A 13,751-nucleotide genomic window follows, 5' to 3' on the forward strand; every position below is an offset into this window, starting at 1 on the left:
ACTGCATAGGTAACAACAGTGTTTGGAGAATCATCATGTATGATTTTTGTATACATTACGTTGTGATGCCTAGTAACCATTTCAACACGAGCAAAATTATTCTCTTCTTCCTCAAGGAGTCGGAACTGAAATAATCTCTACTATCTACACCCACAAAAGTTCATCCGCTCTCTTTAGCCTCAGACAAAGCCGTCCACGCATATCTCTTAGGAGCCTAAGAATGATTGTGAACCAAAAAGCCAGGGCGTGGTCGTCCTAGCCACCCGCCCCTACATCATCACCACCCCTTTCGCCGCTTTTAAGCGCGCAGATAGGCTAAAGACAAGAAAGAGCCCCGCCCCTAGTCTTATGACCCGCGCTGAAGCTCCTAGTCCTGGCTTTTGCAGCAGTGAAGTCGGTGGTCGGTGGCTGTCTTTTCCCGTTTCTTCTGCCTTTTTCGTGGCGTTGCTGCTCTCGTCGCCGTCGCCGCCCCCTACTCTGCAGGATCATGGTGTGCTTCCGCCTCTCCCCGGTTCCGGGCTCGGGGCTCGTTCTGCTCTGCCTCGTCCTGGGTGAGTTGTCGGGCCCGCCTGCTCAGTCTCTCCGCCTGGGCTCTGGGCGCCCAGTTCAAAGGCCACAACTGGCAAGACTGGTCCTAGGGGGAGGTGCTTGGGAGGCTGAACAGCTGACACTGGGCGGTGGAGCTTGCCCTGGGGTGGGGAGCGGTGACCTAGAGAAGGCCTGACCGAGGGATGGCGGGGGAAGAAAGGCCCATGAGAATAAGAAGGGGCAAGTAAGGGGGGGTGGGGTGGACGCCGAAGGAGTAGGAAGAGTAACTTGGGGAAGATATTAAGGGGTGAGCGTAGGAGGGTATTACATGCAGATTCTGGGGTGGCAGAGACAATTAGGAGAGTCCTGGTTTCCTATGATCAGGGAAGAGTTTTGATGGTGGAAAAGTGTGCAGCGAGAGAGAAAATTGGAGAGGGAAGAGACTGCTTGCTTGGGGGAAGGGTGGCAGATATGATAGTAGAGTTTGAGGGACAGTGAGAGGGTTGGGGCTTTTGTGGGTAAGAAGTTGAGGCTGTGGAGGAAAGATGGTTAAAGAGATGAGGAATGGTGCTGCATTTGTTTGGTAGTTGGAGTTTTTTTTTTCTTTTAATTATTTTTTATTGTGAAATACACATTTTTTAGAATTAGTTTCAGCTGTACAACGCAGTGCAATAGTTGTACTTTTTACCCCTCAAAGTGACAACCCCCTCCCCCAATCCGCCGCCCCACTTCTCCCCCAATATCATACATATCTATTACAATTCCCTTGACTCCACTCCCACACTATACTCCACGTCCCATGACTATATATATATATATATATATTTATATATTCCCTTATAGTTGACATACAATATTATACAACATCAGCTTCAGGTGTACAGTGCAGTGATCAAGCCTCTTCCCCATCCATGATGCGGTCTCCCTAGCAAGAAATGTGACCACCTGACACCCTACAAAATATTTACAACATTATTAATTATATTCTTTGGGTAGTTGGAGTTTTGAGGGGGAAAGGAATGTAAGGTGGCAGGGGCAATTTCCAGGTGAGAAAACTCGGGCCCAACCTCTGGAGACTAAAGTGATGAGTGGAAACTTCGGTGGGGAGTGAATATCTGACTTGGAGGTGTTGAATATGTCAATGTTCTACAGTTTTGCTACTTCCTCCTGGCCAGAAAGTCCCAAGATGTTTCAATTGGGAGGGCCTCCTAGATGTGAGATTTTAGAGGTGGTGTATCTGAATCTTGTATACTGCCTCTCTGCTTTCAGAAGTTCGCTTTCTTCTTCCCTATGATACAACTGGCCTATTACCTGGTCTGGGGAGGAGGAGGGTAGGTAACTTCCTAAGGTTTGGGTTGTTACCAGGTCCTCAGAATGGCTGGGTGAGTGTTGGCTGATTGTGCTGTGATACCCTCCCCCTATAAGCAGTGGGTCTCTGCTGACTTTAATGCCTGAAAGGTGAACTTTGACCAGAATGTCTCTTCCTGACCTGATTCATCCTATTTGTCGCTATCCGCTGACTCTGGCTGTAACCTAATTAAAACAAAAACAACAACAACAAACAAATAAAAACCAGAAGGAATAGACCCAGATGGGAGTGGAGAAGAAATAGATATATTAGGGACCTGAGAAGACAGTGAGAGATACACATCCTGTAATTCACATTTCAGTAGAATGAAATCAACACCCTTGAATGGTGGATTCTCAATCAGGGAACATTTAGCAATATCTGGAGACATTTTTGGTTGTCACAACTGGGGATTGCTTTTGGCATCTAGTGGGTAGAGGCCAGGGATGCTTCTAAATATCCTACAATGTACAGGACAGCTTCCCTCCCCCCAAAAAAAGAAGGATCCATCTTAAAATGTCAATAGTGCCAAAGTTGAGAAATCTTGCTCCAGCCATAGCATTGGAAGGGTTCTTGATGATCTGATCTAGTGATTCTAAAGGATCTTTGCTGGGGGCCTGTCAGATCAAAACTATTTCCAAAAGAATACGAAGAAGTTATTTGTCTTTTTCACTCTCATCCTCTCACGCGTGCACAGTGGAGTTTTCCATAGGCTACATAATAAGTGATGACATCACCCTTCTGTTGGCTCTGATATTGTGTTTTATTTACTTCTCAGTTTTAACTTCTAATAATGCAAATATCAATAGATATAACGCACATAAACCGAAGCTCTTTGAGCTCCTCAGTGAATAAGAGAGTAAAGGGGGTCCTGACACCCAAAACATTTGGGAATCCTTGATCTAGTCTGCTGTCCACACAGTGCAGGAAACTCTTCTCTAGCCCTGTAAAGGGAATGCGGAGGCTTTGTTTAAGCACAATACAAAGCTTTAACATTACTGTGAAGCACTTACTGAAGGCCCAGCAACCCTAAGAGAGGCTTGTTTACCAGAAAAGCACTTTATCAGTGTCTAGAACACATCTGAACAAAGCATGTTAACCAGCAATTCATTGCCAATTGAATCTGCACAAGCACAACATTGTTACTGTTTAGAGAAAGTGAAAAAAATAGTTGTTCTACTTGTTTTTCATGTCATTACTTTTTTTAATGAAAGCTTTTTGTTTTATTTTGTTTTTACAAAAGCAATGCTTGCTTATTGCAGAAAATAAACAGGGAAAAACAAGCACATAAAAGAACCCATCAGCTCATCTGCTAGTTTGCCAGTTATTGATTGGGACTAACTAGATTCATCTTCTTGGAAGATTTCCAAGATTGATTACCTTCACGTCCAAGTTCAAAACAGTATTTGGAAGAGTAAAAGTTAATAATATACCCAGATCAAATTTTTAAAAAGCACCAGGATGAAATAGAAATCGCCTCTTCTGTACGGCTGCTTTTTCTGACAGCTGGTGGTTCAGTGTGGTGCTCAAACTCCTTCCGTGTGGTTTTGTCTCTTGAGAATTTAGCAGGTTTTCAGTTGCTTGGTGCATTTTGCATGTTGCTTTTATATATCAAAATTGCAAGAATGGGTTTTTGAAAACTCAGTAAATATTTGTTAAGTACCTGTTATGAATGTCATGTTGTTCCTGGGTACTGCAGAGAGTACCCATGAGGGAGGATCTGTACTGAATTTATAGTCTCGTTAACATTAGTGCTCTAGCTGTGCTGCTTTTACTTTGTGACTTTATAATTCTACCCAAGCTCCACTGGTAACCCTACTTTTTAAAAATGACTGCTTTAGAGTAAGGATAGAAAAGAATTCTTAGAGTCTATATATTGGTCTTTTCCACAGAGATTAATTTATGCTGATATTTATTTTAATGAATTGTAACTGAATAGAGAACTTTCTGGAGAAGAGCTATATATAGACATTAGGAAGAGAGTAGTGGATGAAAATCCTTTCCTAGCATCATTGTCTAACTGTTCCCTTTTTGTGACATTATAGATTTCAGAATTCTTTTGTGGTTATTGATTCTTATAACTAGTGACTTCTGGTTTTTATAGCGTTGAGGCTTTTTGGGGCAGGGAAAAACCTCATAGAAATATCCTGAGTGTGTGCTTCACTGGTTGGAACCACTCTCTCTCACAAATGTTTATGGAATGCCTACTGTATACCAGCCACTATACTAGGTGAAAGGGATAGATAGAGCAACGGGAAAGACAGATGAGGTTCCTGCTCTCATGGAGCTTACATTTTAGTGGCAGAAGACATATCAACAGATAAATAATATAATTTCAGATAGTGATAAGCACTGTGGAGAAAATGCAGAAGGTGATTCGGAAGAAGAATGGGCAGATAATAAGAGTGATGATGGGTTCAGAAGGCCTCCCATTGTTGTGTGACATTTGAGCAGAGACCTGAGTGTTGGAAGGAGGTCAGCCAGGTGAGCATCTAGATCAGCAGTTCTCAACCTGTGGGTCGCGACCCCTTTGGGGGTCGAGCGACCCTTTCACAGGGCTCGCCGAAGACCATCGGAAAACAAAAATATATTTACATTACGATTCATAACAGTAGCAAAATTACAGTTGTTATAGAGTAGCAACGAAAATAATTTTATGGTTGGGGGTCCCCACAACATGAGGAACTGTATTAATGGGTGGTGGCATTAGAAAGGTTGAGAACCGCTGATCTAGAGGAATAGGAGTAAATCTTGTCTTTCCCAAACTCTTAGGTTATTAGGCTAGTCTGTTTTCTACTTTTTTTTCTTCCAGTACCAGTCAAGTCTCACCTATGGTATTAGTTTCTGAGAACGGAGACTATCTATGTACTGTTAATTGCCTGTGCCTCCAGCACAGGGCCTGGTACACGGTTAATTCTCCGTAAATTTTTGCTGAGGGTATTCATTGGTAGGCACTGGGGATATGATGGTGAACTAGACCAAATTGGTCTCCTTATTCTTGTTGAACCTTAAGTTATGTTTTGCAAGTTTTTTTTGGTGTCTTTGGGTTGAGAAGTTCAAGATCAGTGCTAAGAAATACAGATAATTATAAACCTACTTACTAAAGTATAATCTCATATAAAATGATAGTATCTTACCTGTACCCCTTTTGATATACCTACATAGCAGAGAAGGTTAACATGGAGAACTAGGAAGTCCTTGATGAGAAGGAGAATAAGGTTTTCACAAAGAATCAATCTCTCTCCTTTTGAAAGTGGTATAAAAGAAAATGTAAACACTGAGATTTTTCTGTAGCTTACCACATTTGGTTGAACTGATTTCAAGGTTCTCCTAAAATTATTCTATCTATAATAGAGCTACTTGAAAGGATAGGCTTATTATTCTTTCGGGAATCATTGGTTATCACACCTGATAAGATTATAGATATTCAAATATTTCCCATGAGTACAGCTTCCTCCCTCTATATCCTTGGGTGGAATTTGTGATCAAGGATTATTTTACAGCACTGTGGCTGACTTAAGTGATCTTCCTCCTATTGTCACAAAAGCATCTCAATCATAATTTTGTACTAAAGTGATCAGAGATCTCTTCTGATCCAAAAGTATACTTTATTTGCACTTGTTGGTATCCTGCTGTGAGTTGCAAAAGAGTTCTAGAGGTCTGCCAGATACCACTCAGCAATAAGCTCTTTCCATTAGTTGAATAGTGTTGAATCTTATTACCCACCCTCTGACCTTAAAAAATGAAATTATTTTGTAGCTTACAATCATATTATTACTTTTCCTTTTTAAGAGATTTACCAGAAATCAAGAGTATCAGCAAATGAATGTGATGATTGTACCTATATTAGGGATTGTAAATGAGGAATTGTAAATGAGGAACAGTTTATCTGACTTAACAAACCTATCAATAGAAAAGAAAGAGTAAATAGGTATTGTATGCCTATGTCCTGTTTTTATCTTTTTATTTTTTAGCTGAGCCATCCTGCCACCTGTTGGCAGCTCAGCGGCAACTCAGCTCGGGCCAGGAATCGAACCGCTGTTGCTTAGCTCACACTCTTGAGTGAGCTCTTAACCAACTGAGCCACTCGGCTGCCTGTGTTTTTTTCCTTTTTTAAAGACCCTTTGCTCAACATCATTCTGAATTGATGAGTTTGAGGATAAGAGTCTATAACTTAATATGATGAAAGTAAACATATATCTAAAAGTTGGGAAGGATCCCTTTAGGTGCTGTGTTTACTAGAAGGGAAACTCATAAGTTGGAATCTCTAACTTGCTAGGCAAAGTTATCTTAGCTCTGAAGGGTTTACTTACTTTTGAAGAACCTATTAGAGAAATATACACACTACAATTCTTTGCAAGTTTAACTTGCTCTGAGTCTCACAGCTAGTAAATTGGACAGCCTGATTTGAAGTCTGGCTCTTCAACTCCAGGGTTGGGGCTCTTAATCACTTCATAATATTGCTTCTTAGATCATCGTTTGTTTGTTTTTTTACTGATTTTGTTTGCCACTAGTATTAGGTTCCCACCCCCCACCCCCATCTTGTTTACAAATGTTTATTTTTCAGCTTCATTGGGTCAAATAGACTTGTAAAGCAGTCATTTTTTTGCAATAACTTATGCTTGGAGAAATAAGTTCTCAGTTCTAAAATAACCTGTAAATGATTTCTTTGGAAACAAGATTGAGAGGATATTTGAATTTGAGAAAGTTCATTTTGAGGCATGCCTTTCATGAACTCTCAGCTCTATAATTACATACTCTAGGATATATTCATAAGCTGTTTTTTTCATGTCATAAAGCATTTAAACAAAAATGGTTTGGTTGTTCTAAAATCAAACACAGAAATAAGAATGGAAATGGGTTGCTGGAGATTTTTTACTGAAGTGTAAATGTTTCAACTGTAAACTTACCTTATGATAAAAGCATTATTCGTAGCTTGGAATCCATGTCAAAATTTATTGAGAAAACTGACATGGGGGTTGAAGGAGTATCCCGAAGACTGATAGATTGGGTTCATGATTTGGAAGAGGTAAAAGATTGGCCTTTCTGTAATTAAGGTATATTTCAGGTTCTTATTGCAGGCTGTTTTTACCTTGATACAATCAATCAGTATTTATTGAGAATCTAGTATGTATTCAGCACTACTAGTAATGATAGGAGATAGAGGAAACATAATAGACATAGTCTCCATCACCATGACACCCATGATAGATGACATTCATATAAAAGACACACTCCTTAGGGGCTGTGGCATAGATAAGATCATCTGTTTAAGGGAGCATACTGAAATTCAAATGAGTGGCACAGGCATTATCAAAAGTGAATCTTGAATCTATCCATATATATCATTCATTCACAGACTTTGGTACTTTTTTTTATTAACAAATTACTTGTATGCTGTAATATAATTTACCATGGCATATCCGTTTGTTGTGAAATGACAGTTGAAAACTGCTGTTTTGGAGCATATGACAATAGGGAGGGCAGGATTTACAGGCATAAAATAACTGAATAATTCAGAATAGTGTAAGATATACTGAAATGTGGGGATATGCACTATGACTACTCGAGGCTTTCTTTTAAAAATTAAAGTTTATTGGGGTGACAATGGTTAGTAAAGTTACATAGGTTTCAAGTGTATAATTCTGTAATACATCTGTATATCACATTGTGTGTTCACCACCCAGAGTCAGTTCTCCTTCCATAGTCAAGGAAATCTTTGTGGAGAAAATGGCTGCTGAAAAATGGATAGCATAACAGTCCAAGTTCTTTTTAAAAAGAAAAACAAACACAACTTTATAGGGGAACAATGTGTTTTTTCCAGGACCCATCAGCTCCAAGTCAAGTTGTCCTTCAATCTTAGTTGTGGAGGGCGCAGCTCAGCACCAAGTCCAGTTGCCGTTTTCAATCTAGTTGCGGGGGGGTGCAGCCCACCATCCCATGCAGGAGTTGAAGCGGCAACCTTGTTGTTAAGAGCATGCGCTCTAGCCAACTGAGCCCTCTGGCTGCCCACTGGCAGCTCAGCGGCAATTCAGCTCAAGTCATTGTCTTTAATCTAGTTGCAGAGGGCCTAGCTCACCAGCCCATGTGGGAATTGAACCAGCAACCCTGTTGCTCAGAGCACACATTCTAACCAACTGAGCCACCCGGCCACCCCACAAGTCCAGGTTCTTAATTATAAGTAACACAAGTAAAATCTGTTTAATTTTAATTGGAAAAATAATTTTTAAAAAGATACCAGGGCACATGCATACCCTTTGACCCCACAGTTTCATTCCTTGACCCAACAGATGCACATACACATGTGTGCACTAATGTGTCCATTTGTATTAGAGCTAAACTGGAAATTATCCAAATGCCCATCAACAGTAGCATAGATGAGTAGTGGAGTAGTCACCTAATAGTAGAAAGCTATACATACAGAATGAGAATGAACAAACTGCAGTTACACACAGCAACCGGGGTGAATCTTACAAACATGCTATTGAGTGAAAGAAGCCATGCACAAAAGAGAGCCCAGTGAATGATTCCACTTATATCAAGTTGAGAACAGGCAAAACTAATCTATCATGTTAGAAGTCAGGATAATGGATAATGGTTGCCCGTGGGAGGGGAATGGTACTGGAAGGGGGAGCCAGGGGGACTTCAGGAGTACTTGGAATAGTCTGTTTCTTGACACTAGTGGGTTCAGTTTGTGAATATTAATATTCTTTTAGCTATATACTTAATGTTATGTGCACTTTTGCCTTTCATATGTTATGCTGTGTACTTTTCCATATTCATGTTGCACATCAATACAATTTTACGTTATAATATATGTATATTAGGTAACTTGGAATTACGGGAGCTCCAAGCTATGTATATCCCAAAGCCTGGTTCAGTGCCCCAAATCATGCTGCTGAGTTGTACTTCCACTGCTAATCATTAAATTGCAGCTTGTACCAGTGGCCACTGCCACTACCAGCTTTGCTTGCCTTGTTTCCTGAGAGCTTGATCCTGCTGTAGCTATTTCCACCTGAGGGTGATAGTTCCATTCCTGGCTCCATTCTGTGGCCTCTCTATTCAAAATCTGGTGTGGCTGGCTTTGTTAGGTGGAGCCTGGTACAGGATCCTATCCTTGCTGCAAGGGAGTCTGGGAAAGCAAATATCTGACATTTTCAGCTTTTATAGTGGACAGTAGTATGTGCCAGAAATTGTTAAAAAAAAAAGGTAGTTTATGTTTTAGAGTGAAATTCTTCCTGAGATGAACATTTAGGTAAGTAGAAGAAAAAGAATTTCAAATGTTAGGTACAATAGAAGCCTAGAGGGAGAGGTCAAATTGCATTTGGGTCCAGTGGAACAAGTTTAACTGGTATCGAAGGGTGTGTTCTGGGAAAATGCTTTGAGAGAAGTTGAAGGAATAGGGTAGGAAAGATTAAGGATTACTTTGAAAGCCAAGCAGAAGAATTTAAATTTAATATGGGAATTTTGGAGCCAGGAAAAGTTTTTAAACAAGAAAGTGTCCACAGAGGAAAAGGTATTTAAGGACCATTAATCTGGCAGCACTTCTAGGAACAGCTAGGAGGCGTCTGTAGTAATTTAGGGATGGGGTGGTGGATTGGGGATAGAAATAAAAGGCAAAGATTGGATTTAAGAGAGAATTTGAAGGAGAAAAATCAGTAGGACTTTATGAAGAGAATGAAGTAGAAGCTAATTTAATTCTCAGACTTTTGAGTTTGAGTATGTGGTGCTGACTTTCATTCAGAGCTAGAGAGGCTGAGAAGGGGATCAGTTTGGAGGAAGCAGAAGAATGGATTTTAGTTTTGGAATTGTTGAGTTTGAGGTGATAGGTCTTTGAGTAAAAGCTGTCCCTGTATAGTTGGAGATGTAGACCAGAAAGTGAAGTAAGCTCTGTGGAAGAAATAGCTCTCACAGGGAGAGATGCTGTGAAGGGACTGGAACAAAATGTGCTGGAGCCCCCAGGGCATTTCTCAGATCTCATAAATTGGCAGGTAGACATCTTGAATTTAATGTATGAAGGTATGACAGTTAAGTTTGCGAACTCATCCTAGAAAAAGTGCTACATACGTCATTGCTGAATGTTACTACCGTCATCTTCGAAGTACTCCCCTTGGGAAGCTGTGCACTGGTGCCAGTGCCTAGCCCACCCTTCAAAGCAATTTTGGAACTCCTTTTCTGGAATGGCCATCAGAGCTGTCGTTGTATTACCCTTGATGTCCTGAATGTCACCAAAATGTCTTCCTTTCAATATTTCCTTTATCTTTGGGTACAGAAAGAAGTCATTGGCGGCCAGATCAGGTGAGTAGGGAGGGTGTTCCAGTACAGTTATTTGTTTACTGGCTAAAAACTCCCTCACAGACAGTGCCGTGTGAGCTGCTGCATTGTTGTGATGCAAGCGCCGTGAATTGCTGGCAAAAAGTTGAGGTCGTCTAACTTTTTCATGCAGCCTTTTCAGCACTTCCAAATAGTAAACTTGGCTAACTGTTCAGTTGGTACAAATTCATAATGAATAATCCCTTTGATATCAAAAAAGGTTAGCAACATCGTTGCAAACAAATTCGTGAACTTAATCGTCAGACCTTGTAGTGGTAAATTTGAACCACAACCTGTACCTCCTGTTTCATCAAGCTTCACTTCTCCACCTCGGCCCACATTGATAAGTATTATTGTTTTATATGTTTTCTTTCTGTTACTCTAATGTCTTTGGAAAGTAAATGATTAATGTATGTGAAGCTTCTCTTGGTGATTTCTAATAATTTTGAATGCTTTGAATATAAGGAGGATATGTCAAAAGCTTTAAACAAGATCAAGAGCGACAGCGTATAAAAAGTAGGCCTCCATTTGATTAGAAAAATTATAAGCTGAAGTTCTCAGCACCACTACAGGGTAGCCTTGAATCAGTGATGACACTTCCCTTCCATATTTTACTTAGAAAAGAATGGCTGTAAAACCTACTTAGGCCTCACAAGATCTTTTCGAGCCTTAGCCAATATGTTTAGGCACTGTCAGTAACCACAAACTTTTAACATATTATTCAGGCTTGGAAAGGCAGCCCAGACTCTGGAGCCCGACAGTAGGCTTTTCTATATGGTTTGGAAGCTATTGCTCAGGCATGCCTTCTTGGTATTCCTCTTAGGACTTTATCCTCTATAGTCTTTAGCATGTCCCTACTTGCTAGATGACATTGGATTGCTCAGATATCATTCAAGGATCTGCAGCTAACTTAACAGAAAGCACTCACTCTGAGTGCACTCCTTGGGTAATGTGTGAGACAGTGAAGAAAATCCTTAGATGGTTGCCCATCATTTATGCTGCTGGTGTGTTTGCTGGCATACTTTGAGTCCTCGGACTCTTCAGCATACAGTATAATAGGTAATGTCTTCCGTATGTTGAACCTAGTGTAGAAGATCTGAGTCATGTTAGCTGAAAAGTCCTAAGGCTTTTCTCTCTGTAAGGTTTCTCTGCCTAAAAAGGTAGCAGGTTGAGAATGCAGGAAGTGAGTTTGAGTCCATGTCAAAGGATCCATCAGCTTTTCTAATCAATTGGATTTTAAAGTGAAACAAAGTGGTGAACCAGTATCACATTTATAAAAATTAACCTTTTGCTTACCTATCTAATAAACTTTGCAGCTCTCTTCCTTTGATCACATGGTACACAAGTAGTTTCTTTTGAAGCCACTTTCAAAATAGTTTCCCAAGACATCTGTCTGTCATATCATGTCATGTAGTTTGTGAAAGACTTTAAAGCAACAAGACCATAGAATATCAGATCTATTGTTATTTTTGCAGAGAACATTCCATAAGCTGGTTTGAGAGAAGTAGGAATTTAACACCCTTTCCAAGCGTCCCCTTACCTCATTTACCTTCAAAGACAACAGTCCTCACAGGCTAACTATAATTGCCTAAAACAAAAGTAGCAAGGCACAGATGGATATGGAAATTATTATTAGGAGGCAAACAAAAGGAGGTCACCAGTCTGTGGCATTACCTAAGAATTGAGTAACCATTCTTTTGGGAAGGGATAATGCTAACTTTATCAATAGAATTCCACTAAAAATATAAAGAAAAACAACCACCAAGATACTGTATCTATTAAAAATACTTTGTTTCACTTTAGAGCTGGCTGAACTTCAGTGGTGATTGGAACTTGTTTTTATTTTATATATGTTTTTGTAGTACAATTTTAAAATCTTACTCTTTTTAATTTAGGAGCTGTCTCATCTTACACATTAGAGCTTAATTTGACAGATTCAGAAAAAGCCACTTGCCTTTATGCAAAATGGCAGATGAATTTCACAATACGCTATGAGACTACAAGTAAAAATTATGTAAGTATTTGTATTTTTCTCTTGAGTTTTATGGCAGAATTTAATTCTTCTCTTTTTTATCCTGTATGTACATTTATACAAATAAGACTTCATATGTTAACTGACTTAACAGTTAAATTCTGTGGGTATTTTTTTAAACATGTATACTCGAAAGTATTCTGATTAGTGTTGGAAAGAATATTTTAATTAACTGGTTCTTTGGAGTTTTTCTCGGAATTGCTTAAGGGCAAATTATTTGAAGACTGTGACGTTCAGGTCTAACTACTTCTGTAATGTTTTTAACATGTACTAACATCAAAGCTTGCCCCCTTTTTAATAACTTGTTATTAAAATCTTTTTTGGTGGTATCTCCACAATCCTTTTGCCTTCTTATTTTCTTCTAGTTAAGGTCCTGCCTACTTACAACCTAATTTCTTTCAAAATCAACTGAAGATACAGTGTCAGATGGTTGCTGTACTTACCGTGATCACTTCTTTAGCATAGGAAATATAATCAATAATGTGTTAATAACTGTATATTACTAGGTAAACACTGTTGAATAACTATGATGTACACCTGAAACTAATATAATATTGTATTTTAGCTATATTTTAATACAAATCTTTAAAAAATAAACTGAAGGACAGAAGTTCAGGCCAGTTTTCCTTTTTCTTTTAGTCATATCAATAGTACATGAATTTGCCCAGAGGACTGGTATGTAGCTGGAGAATCTGAGCAAACCAGGCAAAGGGCAGCCTGGCCATGGGGGATGTGTGATGTAGACTGAAGTGGCACATCCTTCGGAAATGCTTGGTGTTCATTACTGCCTATTTGTTCCTTACCCAGAAACTTCTTTTTCTTTTTCAACTTCATGTCTTTTATTATTTCTTATTTATTTTATTGGGATAACATTGGTTAATAACATTATATACTTTTCAGGTGTACAAGGTTATAATACTATTGGATTGTCAGAAAAGTCATGATGTATTTTTTCTATGTTTTTCATTGCAAAAATGCATCATGACTTTTCTGACAACCCAATATATTTGTATACTCTATTGTGTGTCCACCACCCAAAGTCCAGTTTCCTTCCATTATCATATAGTTGATATGGTAATATATAATATCTGGTAGTGGAATTACCCACTACCCTTTTTCCTCTGTGGTAACCCACCATTCCGTTGTCTGTATCTATGAGCTTATTTTTGTTTGTTTTGTTAGTTTGTTACTTTTTGTTTTATATTCCACATATGAGTAAAACCTTATAGTTTTTGTCCTTTATTGTCTGACTTACTTCACTTAGCATTATACTTTTCATGATTCATCCATGTTGTCGCAAATGGCAATATTTCATCTTTTTTATGGCTGAATAGTATTCCATTGTATACAAGGTCAGACAATTAAGTTTGCGAACTCATCCTAGAAAAAGTGCTACATGCATCATTGCTGAATATCTCTATGGTCATCTTCAAAGTACTCCCCTTGGGAAGCTATGCATTGACACCAGTTCCTAGTCCACCCTTCAAAGCAATTTTGGAACTCCTTTTCTGGAATGGGCATCAGAGCTGT

At 39.3% G+C, this 13,751-nt stretch overlaps 1 protein-coding gene across 1 annotated transcript in view; it reads left to right on the forward strand.

The window, feature by feature from the left end:
- The first annotated feature begins 343 nt into the window (after positions 1 to 343).
- The window catches only part of LAMP2 (lysosome associated membrane protein 2), a 41,029-nt gene continuing 27,621 nt past the window's right edge, over positions 344 to 13,751 (forward strand). The window contains exons 1-2 of the mRNA XM_019633279.1: positions 344 to 551; positions 12,085 to 12,203. Coding sequence (XP_019488824.1) covers positions 488 to 551; positions 12,085 to 12,203 — 183 coding nt within the window. The 5' untranslated portion in view covers positions 344 to 487. The remainder of the gene's footprint in view (positions 552 to 12,084; positions 12,204 to 13,751) is intronic.

This window comes from Hipposideros armiger, unplaced genomic scaffold (assembly GCF_001890085.2).
Source record: "Hipposideros armiger isolate ML-2016 unplaced genomic scaffold, ASM189008v1 scaffold_1271, whole genome shotgun sequence".
Taxonomy (NCBI): domain Eukaryota; kingdom Metazoa; phylum Chordata; class Mammalia; order Chiroptera; family Hipposideridae; genus Hipposideros; species Hipposideros armiger.